At 36.3% G+C, this 13,291-nt stretch overlaps 1 protein-coding gene across 2 annotated transcripts in view; it reads right to left on the minus strand.

The window, feature by feature from the left end:
• LOC123564181 (phosphatidate cytidylyltransferase, photoreceptor-specific-like) overlaps window positions 1–13,291 on the minus strand; it is a 54,211-nt gene that overhangs the window by 35,620 nt on the left and 5,300 nt on the right. For both annotated transcript variants that reach the window (XM_045357554.2, XM_053536830.1), the window contains exons 2-4: window positions 6,765–6,925; window positions 2,191–2,287; window positions 655–831 (exon numbers count right to left, since the gene is read on the minus strand). In XM_045357554.2, coding sequence (XP_045213489.1) covers window positions 655–831; window positions 2,191–2,287; window positions 6,765–6,925 — 435 coding nt within the window. The remainder of the gene's footprint in view (window positions 1–654; window positions 832–2,190; window positions 2,288–6,764; window positions 6,926–13,291) is intronic.

Raw genomic sequence — 13,291 nt, forward strand, 5'->3', positions numbered from 1 at the left:
TCATGGTCACTTCAAGCTGACGCTGTACACTAAGTTTCATTTAAACTGAACTGGAACTGTATAAGGAGCCAAGTAGACACGAAAAAGTTGCCAGCTTACATAATTTGCTCACCTATGAGTCATGTGCTACTCATATCTTATTTCCTTTGTTCATTTTAACCACACAAAGTCAACTTAATGAATAGAATGTTAACTTGTGTTCTCATAGCCGCTTAACCTTTAACCTTCTAAATTTCTAAAATGGGCATGTCCATCATTCATTTTGGGCATTCCATTTATTATTCAAAGGGGTGTTCACTGAAGATTAACTGACTGAATAGTAAACAGTGCAGACCAAGATCAGCTTGCAAGTTGTGTATGCAGGCTGATCTTGGTCTGTACTGGTTGCAAAGGCAAAATCACTTGCCACCAGCAGGCTAAAGATTAACCACTCTCCTGCGTATGCAGACCAACAAATAGTTAAAACATTTTATGCCTACTGGGTCTATACACTGAGGGCATTAATTCTAAGAACTAAATACATCATGTTCCTTTCATACAATAAAATGTCTTTATACAACCTAACCAGGTAGTAACATTAAGAAGAAAGCAGATACTGAAAAGAAAGCAAGATCTACAAACTACACATAACATACAAGTGTAGGTCGTACTTACAGCTCTGTGCAGTAAAAGACCGAAGTGATCAATCAAACTTTCACCGTAGAAGTAATAATTTGAAGCAAACAGAAAGTACCAGCTGAGGGTACGAAACCATGGAAGCTCGTACGACTTGTAAACAACATAACCAATTGTGATGATCTCATGGAAACATTTGATCTGCAGCAACATTATCTGAAATATAGCACAGAAATATAAACTCAAACAGGAGACTTGGAAATTCCACAAAAAACAAAGGATTTTCAAACATTTTCTATTTTAAGTAACAGTGACCTTGACATAACAGTGATATTGATCAAAACTATAACCCAACTTTCTTGTCCTAATAAAGTACCTACTCACCAAGATCCATTGCAATATCTCATTACTAGCACATTTCACTTTTAGATATTTGCTTCAAATATAGAAAATCTTCATCAGGTGTATTTAACCTAATGTATCTAGTATGTCTGTTTCTGGGTTTAATGCCATCTTTCAACAATATTTCAGTTATGTAATGGCTAGCAGTTTACCTAACTGATGTTTCTGGATTCTGTACCAGTACAAACCTGTTCTCCGCAAGTAACTGCCAACTTATGAGCATAGTAGGCAGACTGTCTGTCTTTAAGAAGGGAGGACTGGATTTAGATGTCAGTCCTTGGAATGCTTGTTGGAACACGGTTTGGGAAACATTTTAACTGATTTCGTCGTAACTAAGACAGCGTCTTTCTCAGTTGCTGGATCAAACCATTGTAACGCTTGTCTGTACAGGGGTTTTGGAAACGAAGATGATATTCAATACTGGTTAATACTTATGAAGGACAAATATTTGATCCTTCAGACTGTGTTCATCTTACAACAGCAAGTGCATTCAAATGACATGGTACCGGATATGAATTTTGCATGTCAATATGGAAAATATTGAAGTATGAGGTTTCAATGTAACAACTGAGTATGTTGTAAATAGTTTTGCTGACCTGACTGGAAGTAGTATTGACAAGAGTACATTGTCCACAGTACACCCAAGGTCTTAACTACTTTCCAGCTGGTCAACAAAACTACATATTGACCAAAACATAACTATACAAACAACAGCAACTCTTAAGTACCCTCCACCCAACTTTTTAAAAACAATTAGGGGTTTGGTGGGGGCACAAAAAATGCATATGTACATCTCTTATTTGTTTCTACTGCTGTAAATATGTTATATGCTTATATTGCTGTTTTTCTGTTAAATGTTTATACTAATTAATGCATATATTGATAATGTTACTTAAATAATTTCAGTCCAATAAGAACGTTTTGCCAGACAAACAGCCACTTTCAATATATTTTTTTTATCCCTGCCCTCCGACATTTTCAGTTATCCAATTTCCTACCACTTTAGCTGCCAATGTTCCTTTTGATATCGGGAAAAAAATTACATGTAATTTCTTTGTATGTTGCTGATTCAATACAAGCAAAACAAGAAATGCCCACAAACAAATTTTTATAATGGGCCAATTCTATGCTGTTTTTGACTATTTTTTATCTGTAATGTAAATAATGTATTACCATGGTGCATAATGCCAGTGGTCCGAGATAGATGATTAGCCCAAATCCACCAATCATAACCCACGTAAATATACCACGTATTATCCAGTTGCGCCATCTGCAAATAAACAAGCAGCAAATATATCTTAGTTTATCATATGTCAAGAGAGTAATCAAAAACATACATTAACACCAACAGTGGATACAGACTTTTGTTATATACTGAGCATTCATTTTCCCTATCTGTTCGTTCATGTCTTGCTCTCTTAATTATGACTGTAACTCTTAGTCTGGAAAGGTTTCCCTGAAATACCTATTATAGCTATACAATCAGGATTTGTGAATTACAGTAACAGTCGAAACATAATTTTGCACATAAACTTGTCATAAAACTGTGGTTAGTTGTCTGTTTGAGAAGATGATGTAACATGACCAAGATCATTTACAACATTTCACGTGCAGACCATCTCTAAGTTCTGCAGTAAGTCTATCAAGATTGAAATAATGTAGATACTCTTAATATATACTTTTATTGTTCCAGGCCCAGCTTCTCTGGTATAAATATAACAAGAAGTATTGGCAACCTTAGGTAAACAAGGAATTCAACTAGATGTGTGTCCATAGGACACAGGTGCCCCCACCTTCTGCCACTGTAACATGGTTTTATGACTCAGGTTAAATAATTTTTAAGATGTTTGCAACACAAACTTTTAAGAACTTTATGTGTATTTTTCACTTAGTCAGCCATAACTCTGGCCTAGCTGAGTAAAATCCTAAAGAGAACACTTCACAGGCTATAAAACAATCCTCTAATGTTTTATGATTCTAGGTCAAGTACATTTTAACATACATGTTTCACAACTTTTTTTTTTGTGAGTAAGTCGGGACAAGAAGTCAGGTCTTGTGTAATGAAAAAACTTCAAAAACAAAATAAGTCAGGGGCCATAACTCCTACACGACTGAATGAATCCGGATGCGAAACCCCAGGTGCAAAACTACATATGCTGACTAACATTCCTGTAAAGTTTTGTGACTACGTCAAATACTTTTGGAGCTACGCGCGACACAACATTCTCGGATTAGGACGGACGGACGGACGGAGGATGGACGGACGGACAAACGGACAAGAGCAAATCTATATGCCCCTACCACTCATGGGGGGCACAAAAAGCAAACAGTATACCGAACTGTCATATGCCTGTTACAGCAAATTACCTTTGACTTTTAAATACTCTACGTACTGTCCAGATTACCCATAAATTTTCTCAATTTTGATTTATACAAGTACCATAACTTCAGATCCATAAAAACTATCTGGCTGGTTATCAGACTTGGCTAGGATAATATGCCCATACATATTTTAAGTTTGGTGGACATTGCAGATAACCTACTTAAGTTATTAAGACGACACTGCAAATTTTCACAATTTAAGTAATTCAAGGGTCATAACTCAAGACTGACTGGGAGTATCTGGCTTGTTACTGATTTTGTCTGAGATATAATAGGCCCATGAGAACTACTAAAGTCAAAAGACACTTCCGGTTTTCACAATTTTAGTAAATCAAGTGCAAAAACTCCAGAGAAACTATAACTCTCTGGACTGTTATCAAACTTGGCCAAGACGTTATGCCCATGAGTATTGTGACACAGTTTTGTGAACACTGGATCAAAACAGTTCAAGTTCGAGAAAGGGCGCAGTCAAATTTTGCAGTTGTCAGTTGCATATCAAACTTGGCCGAGATATTATGCCCATTAGCATTGTCACTAGGTTTGGTGAACATTAGGTATGAACTACTCAAGAGAGCACTTCAATTTTTACCATTTTTAGTAAATCACGATCCATAACTTCAATACCACTAGGACAATCCAGATGGTTATCAAACTCAGTTGAGATATTACGCCAATGAATATTCTGGCCACGTTCGGTAAACACAATAAAAATGACACAAGTAAGAGAGTGAACACTGTCTTTTGCACAGACTGTCAATTACACTATATTTAAGTGCTCAGGGTCAAAACTCTGGTGTTCTCTAAGCATTTTCACTGAAACTTGCAGGGCTGTATTTGTCTATATCAGTTGGCATTACAGGTTTAATTGAAATACTTTTTCTAACCATGTCTTAAATTATTATATGGTTCCAGAAAGACAGATGGTGGAATATATACAGTCGAATACCGTTACCTCAATATTCAAGGGACTGTAAAAATTTCATCGACATATCTGAAGTTCGCCGTAACGATATCGACTATCTGGGACTACTTTGTACTTGTGTCGGACGTCTATATTGTCATTATATCCAATGCATTTTCAAAGGGTTTGAAAGGGGAAAGAAATAATATAAAACGAAAATACAATTTTAATTTTGACAAATAAAACACCCTATTTAAATAGTACATACATACATACATACAACTTTTTTATTTTTCAAAAAATACGTGTTAACATTAGCATTTTTATTCCTCCCCTAAACAAGTCTGAATGTTGCGGTAATGTTCCTAGATGAGTAGTCATTTTGACTGTGCTTCGATAACTAAATTTGCCAGTTAAATACGCCTATTGTTACTGACAACCCTAAATGGCAGATCTTTACTCCGTCAGACAGTTTTGTTGTTATATTGGACGCTGTTTTATAAGACTAATTATTGGGAATTGAATGCAAACTTCCTGATATTTAAATTGGATTAAAGATTAAATAACAAACAACACAAACACACAAACCAACTTGATTATGATTAATACATCGCCGGACAACAATTGGTTGATTTTCACACCTTACACATAACATTAGTTTTTTGACAAGCTATGATATCGACGAAACCAGGTGTAAAAACAGTACAGATAAGTTGACGGGACTGAAAAATCTCATCGAGCTAAACAAAATATCGAGCTAATCATATCGAGATAATGATAAATAATTACATTAAAATATATAGGGAAAAATTGGGACCGACTAAAACACATCGTACTAACCGGAGTATCGAGCTAACGATATTCAACTGTATATATAATAGGAAAAGACTAAAATGTCACTACTGATTTGTGATACATGAAAACAGAGATTTGAGTATATATATATACAAATGTTGAACCAGTACGACTGTGTAGTACAATTCGGGCTTGTATATAAAGCAGCACCGAAACTAATCTTATTGGGTTAGTGGACTTGCTGTGGCATGTGCGTGTTCGTTTGTACTGCTAGGCGCTTTGCCGTAATTGGTCTGGTATATTGTGGTGGTGATTTAGTTCATAACAAGAGCTGTCTCCATAGGATGACACATGCCCCCGATGGCACTTTGAATGAATAGTTATGGCCGATGTTAGAGTTTAGGACCTTTGACCTACGGAGCTGGGTCTTGCGCGCGACACATCGTCTTACTGTGTCACACATTCGTGCGTAGTTATTTTAAAATCCATGCATGAATGACAAAGATATGGACCGGACACGCCCATCAATGCACTATCATGAAAAATGACCTTTAACGTCTAAGTGTGACCTTGACCTTTGAGCTACGGACCTGGGTCTTGCGCGCAACACGTTGTCTTACTGTGGTACACATTCATGCCAAGTAATTTGAAAATCCATCCATCGATGACAAAGATATGGACCGGACACGCCCATCAATGCACTATCCTTTAATGTCCAAGTGTGACCTTGACCTTTGAGCTACGGACCTGGGTCTTGCACGCGACACGTCGTCTTACTGTGGTACACATTCATGCCACGTTATTTGAAAATCCATCCATCGATGACAAAGATATGGACCGGACACGTCCATCAATGCACTATCCTTTAATGTCTAAGTGTGACCTTGACCTTTGAGCTACAGACCTGGGTCTTGCGCGCAACACGTCGTCTTACTGTGGTACACATTCAAGCCAAGTTATTTGAAAATCCATCTATCGATGACAAAGATATGGACCGGACACGCCCATCAATGCACTATCCTTTAATGTCTAAGTGTGACCTTGACCTTTGAGCTACGGACCTGGGTCTTGCGCGCGACACGTCGTCTTACTGTGGTACACATTCATGCCAAGTTATTTGAAAATCCATCCATCGATGACAAAGATATGGACTGGACACGAAAATTGGGGACAGACTGACAGACTGACAGACCGACAGACCGACAGACCTACAGACGGTTCAAAAACTATATGCCTCCCTTCGGGGGCATAAAAATTCTCTCTACTATATAATAGGAAGTACTATATACATGCAAGTAAAACTGGCCAAAAGTATTGCTGTCATGTGGCAACCAAGCTGAAACATTCAGAGCTGCATTTCCCTATCGCAGTTAACATTTCTACCTTGTTTCATTGAAATACTACAAACAATGTCTTAGATATGGCTCAAGACAGACAGAAAATGGAATAAAAGCACCATGTACATATTATATAAGTAAATAGGGCCATAAACCTTGTCTTCCTGAAATTTGCAGGGTGGCATTCCCTATAGCATTTAATACTTTACAATTTTTCTTAAAACACTCAAAACCTTGTCTATGAGACTATGACTCTGAATGAAAGGATGGAATCACAGAAAGACAAAGCCAAAACTATTCCCTCGGCCTTTTCCAGGGGATAATAAGAATACCTTGGTGTGAGGTCTTTTAGTGCAGAGTCTATGGCCTCTGTAGTCTGATCAGATGCTTGAGGAAGCTCCCTCGAGGCATTTGGATTGAACAGCGGGACTTCTTCCTCTTCGTCGGTGTCTGGAGTCTTTGCTTCCTGCTTTGGTGTTGATACATCCTCTGCCTGCAGAGAGAAACAGTTACCATATAATGGTTTCCATGTTACTTTCTTAATATTCAGTTGCCATTTTTTCAATGTTAAAAAAATCGAAATATAAAATGACCATAGGAACATACATATCTGTCTGTCAGAGTACTTTTCATTGCCTTTAAACCAACCAATGCTTATATCATAAACAGGGTATAAAATTGCTTTCAGAGAAAACTTGTCCTGAACAACTTGTGATTTCTCGTCCTGCATATAAGTTCACTACTCTTGCAATTTATGACACTTATACACTGTGATGAAACTGATGTCTGTACTATGTCATATGCATATTAATAGCAACACCCTGGCACCTTTTTTAGATGGTTGATACATGTGGAATCAGTAATAGACAGCCAATTAACTAAGACATTATGGCAGCCTTGCTAGATTATTTCAGCCAGGAGGATCTGATTACCGTAATTGGTACATTAATTGCATTACTGATTTCTACCAGGAAAAATGCTCTTGTCCTGCACAACAACCTATTTCCCTAAAAATTTCACTCATAATTAGGACGTCTCTAAACATCAATACGAGCAGCATTTAAATAAATGTGAGAGAGGTCCATGGGGATACAATTATGCTACAGATGAAGTTTGGTGAAGATCAATTACATGGTTCGTGAGATGAATCATTTAAAAGTTTTTTTATTTTTAGCACTGGTTGCCCAGCAAAACAGTTTGAACAAACTAAGAGGAAACCTTACACAGAATGATGTTTTTAAGGCCAAGTTTCAATTTGGATTACACTACTGTCATCGGCATTTGGCATCTACTAACAAGAGTGCAAGAATGTCACAATATACGCCTGTCACAGCAAATTTCTTTACTCTAGCACCTGTATTTGCAAATGGAATTTTAACTTTGTGGTTGTTTAGTAATAACTAAGTGTTTTGTTTTTCTAAGTCCACAAAAAAACTCCTTACCAGGTAGAGATACCTTAAAATACACCTAAAATTGGAAAGTAACATCTATGTTGTACCACAGAAAAGTGGTCTTGGTTTTTCCCTACGGTCAATTATAAAAAAGTTACAATATAAGTTATTTATAGTAACAACTAAGGGAAGTTAATCTTAAAAAAAAAAAAAAAAAAAAAAAATAAAAAAAAAAAATTTAAGTCCTCACAAAAATCTTTACCAGGTAGAGACTGGTCAAAATACACCTCAAAATTGGATGAAGCATGCATATTGTACTACAGAAAAGTGGTCTCGATTTTTCCCTATGACTAGTAATGAAAAACTTACAATATAAGCTATTTATAGTAACAACAAAGGGAAGAAATTCGAAAGAAGGGAACTGCGCATGACACCTCATCTCATGATGGTGTATAATTGTGTCAAGTTACATCAAAATCCCTCCATGCATGAAGAAGAAATGCTTCGGACAAAGTCATTCTTGTATCTGACCTTTGGCCTCTAAGTGTGACCTTGACCTTAGACCTAGGGACCTGGTTCTTGCGCATGACACTACGTCTCGTGGTGGTGAACATTTGTGCCAAGTTATATCAAAATCCCTCTATGCATGAAGAAGACATGCTCCGGACAAGGTTTTCATTCTTGTATCCTTTGACCTCTAAGTGTGACCTTGACCTTTGACCTAGAGACCTGGTTCTTGCGCATGACACTCCGCCTCATGGTGGTGAACATTTGTGCCAAGTTATATCAAAATCCCTCTATGCATGAAGAAGAAATGCTCCGGACAAAGTTTTCATTCTTGTATCTTTTGACCTCTAAGTGTGACCTTGACCTTAGACCTAGGGACCTGGTTCTTGCGCATGACACTCCTTCTCATGATGATGAACAATTGTGCCAACTTTCATCAAAATCCCTCTATGCATGAAGAAGATATGCTCCGGACAAAGTCATTCTTGAATTTGACCTTTGACCTCTAAGTGTGACCTTGACCTTAGACCTAGGGACCTGGTTCTTGCGCACGACACTCCGTCTCATGATGGTGAACAACTGTGCCAAGTTTCATCAAAATCCCTTCATGCATGTAGAAGATATGCTCTGGACAAGGTCTGTGGACGCCGCCCGCCCGCCCGCCAGGGGCGTTCCCATAATACGTCCCGTTTTTCAAACAGGCGTATAAAAATGTAAATATAAAAACTTCAATGTCAGTTATATTTCACTGAGAGATGTTAGTAAGTTTACACTCTAAAAGAACATGTAACAGAAATCTTGGCAAAACTTACCGATGAAAATGGTGAAAAAACTGCAATTTATTGTTTTTCTTTTATCAGAAAATTCCTGTTAACATAGCTTAGTTAAGAATGGCATTATATACAAACTCGTTACAGTCCACAAAATCATTCGCATTTGATGGAGCAACGCTTCAGACTGTTACATTGTTCTATACTTAAGCTTTATATAAATTGTGGGTCCATAGTTTGTGCTACTGACTGGTCAATTGTTAAAGAGAGCCCTTGGTACTTTCAACCTCAGCAAACAGTTTTGACTACTGACAATCATGCAATTCGAATATAATATTGCCCCTATATTTAGCAAACAGGAATATTATTGGGTACAAAATGAAATGATCTCAAATTTTTATATAAAACATTCTGTTATCCCCTTTGATATTTCTACTCTAGAGGTCCAACAGGGTGGCCAACACACATGACTTTGGATACAGTACACACAGAGAAAACGTCTCAATTCAGGTACCATTTTGCGAATAATTTCCTTACTAATTTACGGATTTTCATAAAATGAAGTGCATCTAAGACAGCAAGATGAGTGCTTTCCTCTGCACAAGGCATCTGCAATCAGTTCCAAGTACTTTTTTCAAACACTTCGCCCAACTGTTTATGATAATATTAACATATTAACTACTTTGTATGATCATAAGGTGTTCTAGAATGTCTATATTCCTATCCATTCCATTACCTCAAATAGATGATTGTCAGAATCTATATTTATCACATGTTTGTCGTTGCGGAAGTGAAAAAAAGCCATTTGATAAATTGATAATACACCTGTGTAATAAAGCTTTGATGTCGACGTCGTTTAAAGTATTGGAGATAATTTTTATTGGTCAAATTGAATTGTTTATAACAGTTAAATAAAGTATATTTTCTATGTTTTGGCAAGAAAAGCTCACATGTGATAAAAAGAATATTACGTCTGTGACTTTCAACACTGAATTTATTTAACTGACGTTTAATAAAATTGATAAAATGCTTGGCAGAGCCTCGCATTATTTTTTTCAACTTGTTTAATAAATTCAGTATGAAAAGACACTCATGTAATATCCTCTGTATCTATGATAGTTCCAAATTACTGGATAATTATGATTTATCTGTTGATATCTAACTCGTTATACAGTAGGTACTTTATTATCTGATGATCAGATCACACGTAAGATGATATAAGAATTATATGTTCCAAATTACTGGATAATTATGATTTATCTGTTGATATCCAATTCGTTAAACAGTAGGTACTTTATTATCTGATGATCAGATCACACGTAAGATGATATAAGAATTATATGTTCCCTAGTGGCAATAATAGAAATGAAAGAATCATAAGTGAGTCGTTTTCATTGTTTTACTGCAATCCAAATACATTTTACATATGAGCCGTGCCATGAGAAAACCAACATAGTGGCTTTGCGACCAGCATGGATCAGGACCAGCCTGCGCATCCGCGCAGTCTGGTCAGGCTCCATGCTGTTCGCTAACAGTTTCTCCAATTCCAATAGGCTTTAAAAGCGAACAGCATGGAGCCTGACCAGACTGTGTGGATGCGCAGGCTGGTCTGGATCCATGCTGGTCGCACACCCACTATGTTGGTTTTCTCATGGCGCAGCTCATATATCTAGAGACATGATCAGATTATATCTTTTTCTATTAAATTTCATAATCTGAAAAGCTAAAATTTCATTACATTTACAGATTAAGGTTCCCTCAAGTTATCAAGAGGTTTTTCCCCATTTAGTGACACTGCAACGCCCATATTACCCAGTAATGTGATCCCAGCGTTCATTACACATATAAATTTTAAAATCTGTTTCATTGGATCATTCTTCTATAGTATTAAGGATACTTTTTGCATTTAGCAGTGTTTACATTATGACGCAAATGTATGTGATTACATGAATAAATTGTTAATACAGTAAACATTACAGTAAACATTTTGACAATTTTCAGTATTGTATCTGATAAATCTTTTGAAGATTACTTTAATTTCTTTAGGTCACACCAAACTGATTACTTGTTCAACGGATTTCCCACTCCATTTTTTTCCAGAATCAAAAAAAATTTTTTTTTGAAAATCAGCTTTTGCTCGCTTCAGTTTTTGCAGACTGATTTCAAAATTTCAGGACGGACCATTTTTCACTGTTTAGGTGCCTTTTTTCACTGTGAAGCGACAGGAATTCATAAAATTTGATACTTTTAATCATAGTTGTCCATTAAACAGCAGAAGAACATGTCTCAAGCCCTGTATTGCACCAGTATGCAAAATTGACAGCCGATATGACAGTTAGATTGTGTAAATAAATCTTGGAAAGGTCATTAGGAAGGTCAATATTTAAAACAGTGTCATCTAATAATAATTGGTGATAAGAACAAAAGTTTTGCTGCGATCCTTAAAATTATACACATATATCAGCAATAACTGGGTAGCAGTTAAATGATAAACAGGTGGTATAACTACACATCCAGTGTTACATCACTGTCCATTCTAAAATGCCCATCAAACTTTGATATACCGGTTTCAGGTGAATTCCAATTTCAGCAATTTTAATACTTTTTGTACATATGGGAAGAGTAAGTTCTTTTACCTGTACCCAGTCCATAAATCCATCATGTGCATACTTTACCTTGAGACCAAAAATGGTTAAGTCTGTTGTAAAGTTTGTGTGTGCATTCTTAGGACAAAGAAGGACAATGGAACTACATACATGTTTTCGAGTTTATTTAGGGTTGAAGCCTTTGACATCTGCACATTTACCTGTTCCATAATGTTATGTAGAGCTAGACGCATAAAATATTTTATGCTGTTTACCCTCATAACTTGTAAGAAAGAAGTATTGTTGACATAACTTTGATTTTAAGGAATGGTACATTGCTTCTATCCGCTATGTAAAATGAACACAATTTTCCAACGCACATGGAAGTTAATTAGAGCAAAATAATCCTAAAGAGCCTAGTACAAACTCTCAATCCGAGAAACATGCATTAAAGGCTTATTTTTTTTTATTTTTCGAGTAGAGTTGAAATACAAGAATATTATAATTTTGTTTACAGATTTTTTTCTAATTTGTTTAATGGGTATCATCAGATCTATTTATCAAACAAGAGCACCGCCTTGCGGGTGCTGACGCTCATCTGATTTTTTTTGTGTAATAGAAATATTGTCCTACCCATGATTTTCTAAGTCTAAAAAGGGCCATCATTCTTGCAAAAAGCAGGATAGAGTTATGTTTCTTGATGTACAGTGTCCACTTATGATGGTGAATAACTGTTGCAAGTTTTAAAGCAATAGCTTTGATAGTTTATGAGAAAAGTTGACTTAAACATAATACTCAACCAAGAAAATGATTTTCTAAGTCCAAAAGGGGCAATAATTATTGCAAAAGCAGGATGGAGTTATGTTGCTTGCTGTACAGGGTCAGCTTATGATGGTGAATAAGTGTTGCAAGTTTCAAAGCAATAGCTTTGATAGTTTAAGAGAAAAAGTTGACCTAAACATAAAACTTAACCAAGAAATCTGATATTTTCTAAGTCCAAACGGGGCCATAAATCTTGCAAAAAGCAGGACAGAGTTATGTTTTTTGCTATACAGGGTCAACTTATGATGGTGAACAAGTGTTGCAAGTTTTAAAGCAATAGCTTTGATAGTTTAGGATAAAAGCTGACCTAAACATAAAACTTAACCAAGAAAACTGATTTTCTAAGTCCAAAAGGGGCAATAAATCTTGCAAAAAGCAAGATGGAGTTATGTTTCTTGATGTACAGGGTCTGCTTATGATGGTGAACAAGTATTCCAAGTTTCAAAGCAATAGCTTTGATAGTTTAGGAGAAAAGTTGACCTAAACATAAAACTTAACCAAGAAATCTGATACTTTCTAAGTACAAAAGGGGCCATAAATCTTGCAAAAAGCAAGATGGAGTTATGTTTCTTGCTATACAGGGTCAGCTTATGATGGTGAACAAGTATTCCAAGTTTCAAAGCAATAGCTTTGATAGTTTAGGAGAAAAGCTGACCTAAACATAAAACTTAACCAGGCAACGCCGACGCAGACGCAGACGCCGACGCCGACAACCGCTCAAGTGATGACAATAACTCATCATTTTTTTTCAAAAAATCAGATGAGCTAAAAAAGAAACTGAAGA

The sequence above is a fragment of the Mercenaria mercenaria genome, chromosome 2 (genome assembly GCF_021730395.1).
Source record: "Mercenaria mercenaria strain notata chromosome 2, MADL_Memer_1, whole genome shotgun sequence".
Classification (NCBI taxonomy): domain Eukaryota; kingdom Metazoa; phylum Mollusca; class Bivalvia; order Venerida; family Veneridae; genus Mercenaria; species Mercenaria mercenaria.